At 41.8% G+C, this 11626-nt stretch overlaps 1 protein-coding gene across 1 annotated transcript; it reads right to left on the bottom strand.

The window, feature by feature from the left end:
• Positions 1–1564: 1564 nt before the first annotated feature.
• Positions 1565–6201, bottom strand: LOC113679581 (uncharacterized). The gene is made up of 4 exons (XM_089206044.1): positions 5863–6201; positions 4444–5706; positions 3505–4114; positions 1565–3366 (listed from the first exon to the last, which is right to left on the bottom strand). Exons 1-4 carry the CDS (start codon positions 6199–6201, stop codon positions 1565–1567), a joined length of 4014 nt encoding a protein of 1337 aa, XP_089062170.1.
• Between the last annotated feature and the right edge of the window lie 5425 nt (positions 6202–11626).

Raw genomic sequence — 11626 nt, 5'->3', positions numbered from 1 at the left:
AAAGCATTTAAATATTTTGATTAAATTTCCGGCACTGTATAGGAAATATCTCATTACTCTTCCCACTTTTCTATACTTTGTTAACACGGGAATGTGATAGCCAGTGATTTTCTTTTCTTTCCTTTTTCTATGTTTTTCATGGACTGCACTTCAGAAACATCAGGAAGTAAGTGCTACTTCAATTTCTTAATGTAGATGTTACTCCTGACATGTCACATGACCAAAAAGCTGCTAACCACTCCCATTCTGTACCCTTTCTACCAGCTGAAAACTAATAACGACAAAAGAAAAGATCAGGAGGCGTTGTACTTCATTCAGAAATCGAGATTTGCGTTTCGGCCTGGAAAATAACCCATGTTTCAAGGTCACACACTGAATCCTAAACCTTAATGAATAATTTTACTTTAGCCTCCCTTCAGGACTCATTTAATTTTGCTTTTGCATTGTTTTGAACAACAGATGATTGTTAAAATTAGAAAAATAGCTTTATCTTGTGACATCATATTTAACTTTGAATGCACTGGTTAGCGTGGATTTGATTCCATTCAATGTTAAGGATTTTTTTCCCCTCTTATTCTCTCCAAAGGAAATATCAAAGCGTCACCATCTTAAACTTTACGAAACTTCTATTTGGTGTCGGAAATGGGACTAAAGAATGTGCTATGTTCCGAAACTTCACGTTTTATTTTATAAAATCAACTTAACCTCCCTCTCTCTCTCACCGTTCTCTATCTCACGCTCTGGTCTCTCTCATTTTAAATCTATAATATGATCCTATTGTTCAATCATCTGTCACTTATCGCAAAAAATCAACCGGAAATCAATTAACGCTGAATAATCTCTCACACACTCCCCTGTTTTTCTCAACGGAGAAAAACACTAGAATGGCGCGCTAGATAAAATTTGAAATTCAATGAACGAAACAGAAAGTTAGTCCAGTATATCAGTTCAGTGTTCCTAAATATCTATAATCAGCATCAATGTTCGTGTCTTGAATGCGATAACGAGCGGCTACCGCTGCATCCCTCCTGGGCCTGAATGTCGGGGCTACGGGGTTGAGCTGTAGAGGAGCCTATACATTCTTCCGATCGCAGGACAGCTCCAGTGGGTAAAGGTGTTGTACCGCCCGTTCAAGTGTTCCTTTCCCCGCTCGAAGTTTGGCAGCTCGAACGATTCCGTCTCGTCCCGAAATTAGATCTTCTACGATCCCAATTTTCCATTTATTGCGATTTCGTTCCTCGTCCTTGATGATGACTACCTCTCCTTTGGCCAAGGGCGTGTTTTGACCCTTGTGTTTCATCCGGTGTCGTTCTCTCAACCCTCGTAAATATTCGGTAGTCCACCTGGTCCACAAAGCCTGCTTGCACCTTCGCAAATATTTAGCTCTTCTACGCAGATCAAATTCTCTTAGATGGTGTGGTTCCAGTTCTGGTAGCTGGTTTGATCGAAGAAATAGCAGTGAGTTAGGGGTAAGCACGGGTAACTGTATGTCGTCTTCGACGTAACATAAAGGGCGATTATTCAAAGCAATCTCCACATCCAGTACCACTTCACACAGCTCTGTTCAGGTCAACATTCCGCATCCGATAGTCTTGTTTAAAGCTGTTTTTACCAGTGCGATGAGGCGCTCGAACTGTCCTCCCCACCAAGCGGCGCGGCTGAGGTTGAATTGCCACTTGATGTTCTCATGTGCTAAGTAATCTTGTGTCTTCTCGTCACGCATAACTTGTTTTAGCCACTTCTCGGCGCCAACAAAGGTTTTGCCATGGTCGGAATATATCTTCTTCGGACGCCCACGGCGCGCGATGAGCCGTTTTAGACTTCTTAGGAATTCACTGGTTGCCAGGTTTGGTAGTACTTCCAGGAATAATCCTCGGGTAAGACTGCACGCGTACAATGCAAGATAGGCCTTTCCTTCTGTTTTGGCTCTGATACGGTACTTGATGGGCCCTGCAAAATCGACTCCGATAACCTCAAATGGGGTGCTCCCCTCTGTGCGGTCAGTGGGTAGAAGTCCGGGAGGCGGCGTTGCCAGTGCCATGGCCTGAAAACGCTTGCAGCCTGAACACGCTCTGAGAACTTGTTTTACGAGTGCCTTTAAACGCGGTACCCAGTATAGCTCTCGCACTTTGGTCATGGTAAGGGCCACTCCTCCGTGCAGTGTGTCGACATGTGATCGGTGAACTAACTTGCGAGTGAAGGGCGAGGAGTCTGGCAGAAAGACGGGGTAATGGCCTTGAATTCTTCCCCTACACTCTAATATTCCCTCTTGGTTTCCTTGCACATTCAACTGTAAACGGTCTTCTTCAAATTTCTGGCTCGACTTTGCTTGTTGTTGAGATCGCTTGATCCAGAACGTTGTCTGTTTCTGTATTTCTTCAGTTGTAAGGGGACCAACGATTCTCTGTTTACGGACGGTTCTTATGTTGTGGAGGAATCTCCAGATCCAAGCACCCAGTCGCAACACACGCCACAGCTCGTACTTCTCCAGCAGCGCATCGAAGGCGTCGTTGTTCTCTGTTTTTTCTACTGCTAGAGCAAACAACTCGCGAGTTTGTTTCACTTCTTCCGCTTTTGATTCTTGAGTAGATGTCGTTACAAGGTCTGGCGGCCAGTCCTGCGGTTTTGCTAACCAGCTTGGTCCCTGCCACCAAAGAGCTGTTAATCTACTAACATCTCCTCCCCGACTCCCCACGTCCGCTGGATTCTCCTCTGTTGGTACATGCCTCCAGTTTATTTCTTTTTCCTGGATCTTCCTTACTCGATTTCCCACGAACTGTTTGTATTCGCCATTACCACGGATCCAGTGCAGTGCGACTGTGCTATCCAGCCAACCATAGACACTTCTTACGGGAAAACCCTTCAGGACTTCTTTCACATTTTGTACTAGGTTCGCAGCCATATGTCCAGCCACTAGTTCTAATCGGGGAATCGTGAGTCCTTTCTTCGCGAGCCGCGACTTTGTCGTCACGAGGCCTCGATTCGTGCCTGATAGTTGCTCCACCACTGCATAAACCGCGGCTGCAACTCCTTTCCCGCTTGCGTCCCCGAATGTGTGTAAGTCGATTGATAATATCTTCCCTAAATGCTTGACGACATTTCTTGACGTGTTCACGTGCTCTGGAAGTCCTTGCTCCCATTTCTTCCCTTTGGCTTGTAAGTCACTTGGTAAGGGCCTATCCCACGCGATCTTCGTGTCGCAGGCATCTCTGTAGAGCATTTTTCCAGAGAGGGTTACGGGTGAAGCCAGACCGAGTGGATCGTAGATTTTTGCGACTTTTCCAAGGATACCTCTTTTTGTCGGCTCAGCGGTTGAAATCGGGAAGCTGACTTGAATTTCGTCCTTTTCTTTGTCCCAGGGGACTCCTAGCAGTTTTGATTCGCCCTTTCTGGTTCCCAGTTGTTGTTTGGCGTAACTCTGACTTTCTTCATCTACAGTCGCAGTTTCAACTTCTAGTTCCCGATCGTTGGAATGCCACTTGTGCAGCTTGAAAGTCGCCTCACCAAAGATGGTAGTGGCTGTCATCTTGATTTCTAACGCTTGTTCTATTGTCTCCCCATCACTGATTAAATCATCCACGTACATAATGCGCTCTATCTCCTCTACTAATTCCGGGTTCACCATTTTGTATCGCTGTAGATGTTCTTTGATAACTGCGGCCAAGAGGAATGGAGACGGTACCAAACCAACGAGTACTCGAGTGAATCGCAAGGTTTCTACTTGTTTGCTTGCCAGATCCTTTATCCAATAAAAGCGTAAGGCATCTCGGTCTTCTCTTCGGACGCGAATTTGCAAAAATGCTTGTTTTAAGTCGCCAGCTATTGCCACGGGATAGAACCTATTTCGTACCAGCACTTTCCAAAGCTGGTTCTGTAGTGGAGGGCCGATTTCGAGGCACTCGTTGAGTGAGGGGACACTTGCATTAGCTCTTGCAGAAGCATCACAAACAATGCGTATCTTTGTAGATTCTGCATTCTCGCGTACGACCGCTTTGTGAGGAATGTAGAACTCTTTTCCGTCCTTGACCACCTCGTCAGCGTGTTCTACGATCCCTTGACTCAGTTGAGTCTGGATAATGTCGTTGTACCTCTCCAGCTCGCCTTGTATCTCTAACTTCCGCACGACATTTTTGAGACGTTTTAAACTTCCAGTGTGATTGTTTGGTAGGGGGGGGGGGGGTGATTTCCTTTCCAGGGCAAGTTCGTCTCGTACCGGCCTTCTGAACTCCTAGTTAGTTGCTCTTTGAATTCTTCGTAAACGGTTTCCTGGTCTCCACTTGGATTGACCTTTAGCCCCAAGACGTCTAACTTGCACTATTCTTCGTAATCAATTGCGGAGGTCTGCGTTAACAACATGTTGCCGAGACCCAACTCCGTTCCAGGTGACAAGATCGTCCAGCCAAACTTCGTATATTCTGCTACTGGTTCACCCGAGCACCCAACTCTTGGTCTTGCCCCTGTTTTGATCTTAGCGTACTCGTTTGTTCCAAGGATCAGATGAACAGGCAACATCGCTTTCTCGTCGTTATCAATTGTGGTTACGCCCTTCAAATGAGAAAACTGAGCTACGATTTCTGCGCATTTTGGGTTTTCCAATGTCAACAACTCTTTGCGGTCGACTTTGTTTACTTCGGCTTCCAAGGTGAATTTACCATCAACGCTTCGAATTTGTAGGCCATAGATGTCTATCGCTTTGTTTGAAGTACCAAAAATCATTTCAATGCACTTGAATTGTTGACGTATAGGGCGCAAATGTAAACAGTTCAGAAGCGTTGATGAAGCGTAGGAACTTCCGGCTCCTGTATCCAACAATGCTCGGCACTTAACACCGTTCACGTCAACTGTAACCATAGGATACACCACTCCTTTCCTTTCTGCGCTCGTTGTGGTCATCAGCTGGTCTCGCGATGTATGTTTGTCACAGATCGATGCATGATGTCTTCGACTGCAGATCTGGCAGCCAGAACGGCATTTGCACTCAGAAGCACGGTGTCGACTTCCTGTGCAGTTAAAACAAAGCTGTTTCAGTCCTAATTGCTTCCTGCGGTCTCCAACTGTCACAAACTTGTTGCAATTTACAGCTCTGTGGTCAGTTGCGTCACAGTAGACGCACCCTCTTTGTGTTGGCGTAGTTTCGTTTGCGTGAAATATTTTCTCGCGATCGCGGAATTTAGCACCTTGCTTCCCCGCATTATCCGCGCCGCTCCCAATGGGGTTGATTTCCTTCCAACTTTTCAAAGCTTTTATCAACTGCGGGAAGTCCCAGTCCTGCCAGTCCATTTGTCCTCTCACTAGATCTGCTTTTACACCCTTTAGTTTGTCGAGCACACTCCTTGCATTTCCAGTGACGTCTTTCAATTTGCCCAGTGTCTCCAAAGATTGCACATTGTACACGAGCTTCTTGTAAAATTCGTGGATAGGCGAAGGTTGTGTTCCTGTAATGACAGCCAAATTCGCGATGTTCTGGACGTACGCATTCACGATCTCGCTCGTTTTCCCATATTCGCCGATGAGGATATTCTTTGCCCTTTCGTAGCCCTCTGTTGTGAAAGGCAGTCCGTCTATCTCCGCTCGAACCTTTGGATCTACCAGCTCTTTTAGGTATGCAAACTTGGTCAGAGATGCAAGATTTGCTTTATCAATTTCAGCTTGAAATTTATTCCAGAACGGCAGCCATGCTTCATACATCCCATTAAACTTTGTGATCTGTAGTTTCGGTAGCTTTGTTGTCCTTTGTTCAATCTGATTGGCCTTCTCAACAGGTTGCTGTTTTGCCTTGGTCTCTTCCAGTTGGCGTTCGAATTCTAGCTTCATCTCCATTTGCTCTCTTTCGAATTTAAGCTCCTCTTCACGAGCACGGGCTTTCCTTTCTTCTTCGTCCTTGTGCTTTCGATGTTCGATCTCTCCATTCGTCTCCACGAGCCATTTTTCTAGTCGCGAAACTTCTTCGTCAGCTTCGGCGATCGGTTCTTCAATGCTACTGCTCCAACTTCCAACGTCTTCTGCACTTTTGCCGGCCTTGAACATGGTCTTTTCAACCTTTAGTTTAAGCGCGTCTACTTCTTTTACTAATGCTTGTAGGTTGTCGCGATGTCGCGCGACCGCTCCTAGGTTTCCCTTTTCCACAATGCTAGGTGTTTTTCCATTAGTGTACCGCAACATCTGCAATTTAGCCTCTGCTTCTTTGGTTAGTTCCTCCATGCTTCGCGCGTCCCGTCAGAGGTGCAACTGTGTCGGAAATGAGACTAAAGAATCTGCTATGTTCCGAAACTTCACGTTTTATTTTATAAAATCAACTTAACCTCCCTCTCTCTCTCACCGTTCTCTGTCTCACGCTCTGGTCTCTCTCATTTTAAATATATAATATGATCCTATTGTTACATCATCTGTCACTTATCGCAAAAAATCAACCGGAAATCAATTAACGCTGAATAATCTCTCACATGGTAAAGGTCTTGAAGAAAGACTTCTCCATACTTCTGTTCGACCGAAAGAAAATCAAAATCGTTTAAAAACAATATACCTTCTTTTTTTTTCAGTTACACCACATTGCATTAAAAACGTTTCAATACTAAATGGCTTCGCTTTTCTTTCAGTTATTGATTAATGGGCCGATCAATTTAAAGCTTTAACATTCCCCCGTAGGGGAAATGTCGTTCGTGCCTGGGGTTGGGGAATGCCGTGAGCCTCGCCTGGCTGAGGTGGGAATTTGAACCGGAAGTGTCGAATAAAAGTGCTTTAACTTATAATGTGGTGTTTTAAGATAAAGAGTTCACTTTTGGGTACGAATGGCTCCGGAGAAAGGTCTACAAGGTCTAGCTTATAAGGCTCGGCAAATGTATAGAATGTCAGGATCACTCATTTTACCTTTAAAAAAAAATTGACCATTAATTCCAGTACTTGGGTAGGGTATTGAAACACAATTTTGGCCCCGGGGGCTGAAATTTGAACGGATCAATTTTCAAAAGTTTAAACGCCTGGGGGTTTCCCGTGGGGGATGTTGAAGCTTCAAATTAATCGATGCATAATTCATTTATTGGCTTACTTATTTTTCATCTAATCACCCTAACTTAATTGTCATTCTGTGCTTTCTCTTCTCATGTGCGACCTTTGTGAAATACACCAGTGTGTGAGTGATTAAGATTACTGAAGTTAATAATTTAGTTGTGACATCTGTTTCTGCTCCACTTTCCATAACATTCCTAAATACCGCAAACGTGCATGAGTAGCAAAACATAGGATGAGAGCATGAGGATGAGAATTTGATGTTCTAATACCAGTTGTTGTAATAGCAAAATAAATGATATATCTCGAAAACAGTTGATGAAGAATAACCGAGGCCAGCCTTCAGTCCCATATGATGATTGATGGGAAGTGTGTTAGTATTGCCTACTTTGACTATAAATGTTAGTTGAACTAAACAATTTTTTATAATACTTGAATTCTGCTTATCCCTATCGTTTTCTTTGCTCTCAATATCGTCTTCGGTGGATCAAATACATGTAAATACATCAGGCGGTAAGTTAAAGCTTAGAACTAATTACTTTAAGGATAATGATACGTTGTCATCTCCGTTTGTTTGTTTTTGCTTGTTTGTTCGTTTGTTTGTTTGTTCAAGATTATTCTTATGATTAAAGCATGAATAAGCAGTTGCGTTGCGAGCACATCTGCGCCGCTGCCTTTCTTGCGTTTAGTGGACAACTAAGAACAACAGGTGCGGAAGATTTTCATAAGAGAGAGAGAGGGGGAGAGAGGGGGAGGGGGAGAGGGGGGAAGAGAGGGGAACGAGGGGGGGGGGAAAGCGAGAGACTGAGACCATAATGTCAGCAGAAGAATTTCAGCAGAAGATAACAACTTTCAGTGAACTGGTTTTAAGTACAGAGTCGGAAAACTGAGAAAATTGAAATATCGATGTAGAAAGGGATGATCAAAATACAACATCGACAGTACACCAGAATATTTTTTTAAATTGGCATTTTTCTCTGCTCATGCTGACATTAAGGAAACTTCTAAGCAGAAAAAGAAACTAATTAGATAAAAATCTGGCAATAACTGCAAGCTTCCTCCCCATTAAGCAAAAATGCCATTGTTGACAAGTCCGCTTATAAGATCGAAAACCAATTTCTGGCAAACAACTTTGTCCCTCAATAAACAAGCGGAAAGACACGTATCAAACAGTTGCCCATAAATATTATCATATTGTTACCTTTAATTGTTGGTTATTCATCCTCTAAGTCTCCAGCCCAATAAACCTTCAAAAGTGTGAAACGAGTTCTTATCCCATGTGTTTAACCTAGTTTTATTGATTAGTTTTTAACATTACTGCATTCTTTTCCTAAATTACTCTCCTCACTTAAACTAACTTTTTTTGTTTCTTTTCTGCCCCTGGTTACTGCTCAATACAGCATGTGAGTATGATTTTAATCGTCTATTCGAATTGTGAACTGTTGAACTAAAACGATTGTTAATGTAGACACAATTTGCTGATTTATGATTTTACTGTCTTTTCTATTCTCTTTTATTATCTTGCCTGACCTTGTGACAATAAGGCGGTAAGTAACCATTATTTTTTATTAACCCTCTTTGGCATATTTGGTTTGACCGCTTACATAGGTCAAGTAAAATTTTTATTCTTTTTTTTTTTATTCATTCAATTTGATTTAATCGAATGTATATATCTTCGTTCATCTTCACCATTGAAACATAATAAAATATAGGCGATTTTTTGTTGAAATGTAAACGTAATGTACCTAAAGTGCGGATTAATTTTTTGGAGCGTGCGCATCCCGTTTTTGGTTGTGAGTTTTATTGGTGTTTTGGCAAACAGCATAACTTTGAAAGAGGAAAAAATTACGTAAAATGTACTTATCGACTGGATGGAAGGGCCGGACAGGTAAACTTTTGGCTCGAGGTCATACTAGTGCTTATTATCCGGTCCGACCCGACCAAACTCAGTCAATGAACATTTTACCACTTAGTGTTCGAGACTTCGAAATTTTTGTTTCAACCTAGATAGGATGTACTTGCATATAAAAGAAGGGTGCGCGGGTCCATACGGGTCATACGATGATTAAAGTTACAATACATGTCTCTAGATGAGTTTCGGGTGCAATTCAGGTAAAGCGTCCGCTTTGAAGGGTCTCAATGGGTTTAACTGTCAGCCATCAAGCAGCCCAAAGTTTGATCATCAACCGTCGAAAAATTAGTTCATGACAAGAGATTATATTTTCGTGCTTCGTAATCATTTCCATCTTTAACTTGGTAGTTCAATATTTAAAAATATCTTTCTAATCGATAACTTGTTGCCGACTATGTCACGCCACGCCTTGTCTTGCTCGGAGAACCGGCGTAATTTTTTTGCGTCTCATCGGCGAACGGAGACAAGCGTTAGGTGAGCGCGAGGGAGGAGCGCAAAAAAAAATTCTTCCCCCACTTCCACTGTTCCTATCAAATTGATGCATGAATATCATGTGATAAATGAATATCTTTCAACAAAAGCGTAGCGTATCATGTTTTATGGACGAAGCTATTCGAGAAGCCCTTTGTTTAATTCCGTACAAGCCAACTGTAAAGGATAAGCAAAGGAAATGCATCGCTGATGTATTTACAAGCACATAGAGAAGTAAATTGGGAATACGAACAGAATTGAACTTTAAAAATAAGCAACAACAACTGTAAACAATGGGATGGGATAAATGTCATTTATGAGATTTATCCTCCGAAGGTAGCGGACGCACTAGGTTTACAAAACTTGTCCACATACGCATTTGAAACACCAAAATAACTGTAAAGATTTATTGACGTTCAAATATATCACCTTCTTATAGGTTTCGCTCGCATAGAAACATATGTTTACTTGTAACCGTCATTTCTTTGGAGAAAATGTTACCTCGACATAAAACCATGTTTGTTGTAGTCTCCGTCGGTTTCTGAGGGAAAAATAGCTTGAAAAATTGGTGTAGGTACAGGGTTCAGCTGGTTTTGCCTTCCTTTTTTTGTACTCCTCCTTCCGTGCGTGACTCACATTTCGTGTTCGCTTCCTTCTTGCCTCTGTTTGTCGGAAAAACGCAGAACATTGCACCTGTTCTGCGGGTAACAGGTGTTTTTTCGTTTTTTTTTTTTCACTCCTCCTCGAGCGTGACTCGCACTTCATGGTCGATTCACGCTTGCCTCCGTTTGACCGAAAAATGCTGAAAAATTGCGCCTGTTCCGCAGATCCAGGCCTCCTCAATGAAACAGCGGGTTCATGGTTTCTTCTTGCTTGTTTTTCTTCATACCAAAACAAATGGCAAAAACATACTTTTTTTTTATAATGACATCAACATTCAGATAAGGAGGTTTTTCTCGGAGTTAGTCGAGAGTAAAAGCTGTGGAAAATCTTGCCTGATAATAATTCGAATTGGAACGAACACAGCTTTACTAGCCTTTTCTTTGGGGATGTAAGTTAATGATTACTAAGCTAAAGTTATTAACAACACTTCACTGAACAATTGTTGTTTTCTTTCTTTGATGTCAACTGATGCTCAACAGGGGGTAAGTATCTACTTATTGTGCTACGTATGTTTATCCATTCCCTGATCTTGTTGTTTAAGATCAATCCTATTTCTTTTAAAATAGGCCTTTGACTAGTATTTGCATAAAATCCAATTTGATTGCTTATCATTTTTTTTTAAACTGATATGTAATTAAAATTAGATTAATCTTACGTTGTGTTTGTCACTTGTCACATAACTTTCGGGCAGCTGAGTAATTTTGTTGGAGCTAGCTTGGAAGTTGCAAGAACAATAAGAAATAATAAGCTACATTTTACATGAGGGTGTTCCATTTTGTTATTAAAAAAAGGAAAAGGGCCCTGAGAGCGGATTCCTATTTTTTCAATGATTCTGACATTTTTTAAAATATTTTAATTCCAATCATAACCTCCCAAGCTATTCTTTATTCTCAAAATGTTTTTCGTGTTTTTTTTTCACTCCTCCTCTCGCGCGTGACTCGCCCTCGCGCTTGCTTCGTGCTTGCCTCCGTTTGACCGAGAAACGCTGAAAAATCTCGCCTGTTCTGCAGATCTAGGCCTCCTTAATAAAACAACGGGTTCATGGTTTCTTCTTTCTTGTCTTTCTTCATATCAGAACGGATGGTAAAAAACAAACTTTTTTTTTTATAACGACAACAACATTCAGATAAGGAGGTTTTTCTCGGAGTTAGTCGAGAGTAAAAGCTGTGGAAAACCTTGTCTGATAATAATCCGAATTGAAACGAACACAGCTTTATTGGCCTTTTCTCTGGGGATGTAAGTTAATGATTACTAAGCTAAAGTTATTAACAACACTTCACTAAACACAATTGTTGTTTTCTTTCTTACATGTCAACTGATGCTCAACAGGGGGTAAGTATCTACTTATTGTACTACGTATGTTTATCCATTCCCTGATCTTGTTGTTTAAGATCAATCCTATTTCTTTTAAAATAGGCCTTTGACTAGTATTTACATAAAATCCAATTTGATAACTTATCATTTTTTTTAAAACTGATATGTAATTAAAATTAGATTAATCTGTGTTGTGTTTGTTACTTGTCACATACTTTCGGGCAGCTGAGTAATTTTGTTGGAACTAGCTTGGAAGTTACA

The sequence above is a fragment of the Pocillopora damicornis genome, chromosome 5 (genome assembly GCF_964200805.1).
Source record: "Pocillopora damicornis chromosome 5, jaPocDami1.2, whole genome shotgun sequence".
Classification (NCBI taxonomy): domain Eukaryota; kingdom Metazoa; phylum Cnidaria; class Anthozoa; order Scleractinia; family Pocilloporidae; genus Pocillopora; species Pocillopora damicornis.
This window is presented reverse-complemented; position numbering and strand designations above follow the sequence as displayed.

Coding starts and splice junctions, on each gene's coding strand:
- LOC113679581 (XM_089206044.1), bottom strand. CDS start 6,201: ATGGAGGAACTAACCAAAGAAGCAGAGGCTAAATTGCAGATGTTGCGG. Junction 4,115..4,443: donor AAACAGGGGCAAGACCAAGA/GTTGGGTGCTCG, acceptor GTCGTGCGGAAG/TTAGAGATACAAGGCGAGCT. Junction 3,367..3,504: donor GACAGCCACTACCATCTTTG/GTGAGGCGACTT, acceptor CAAAACTGCTAG/GAGTCCCCTGGGACAAAGAA.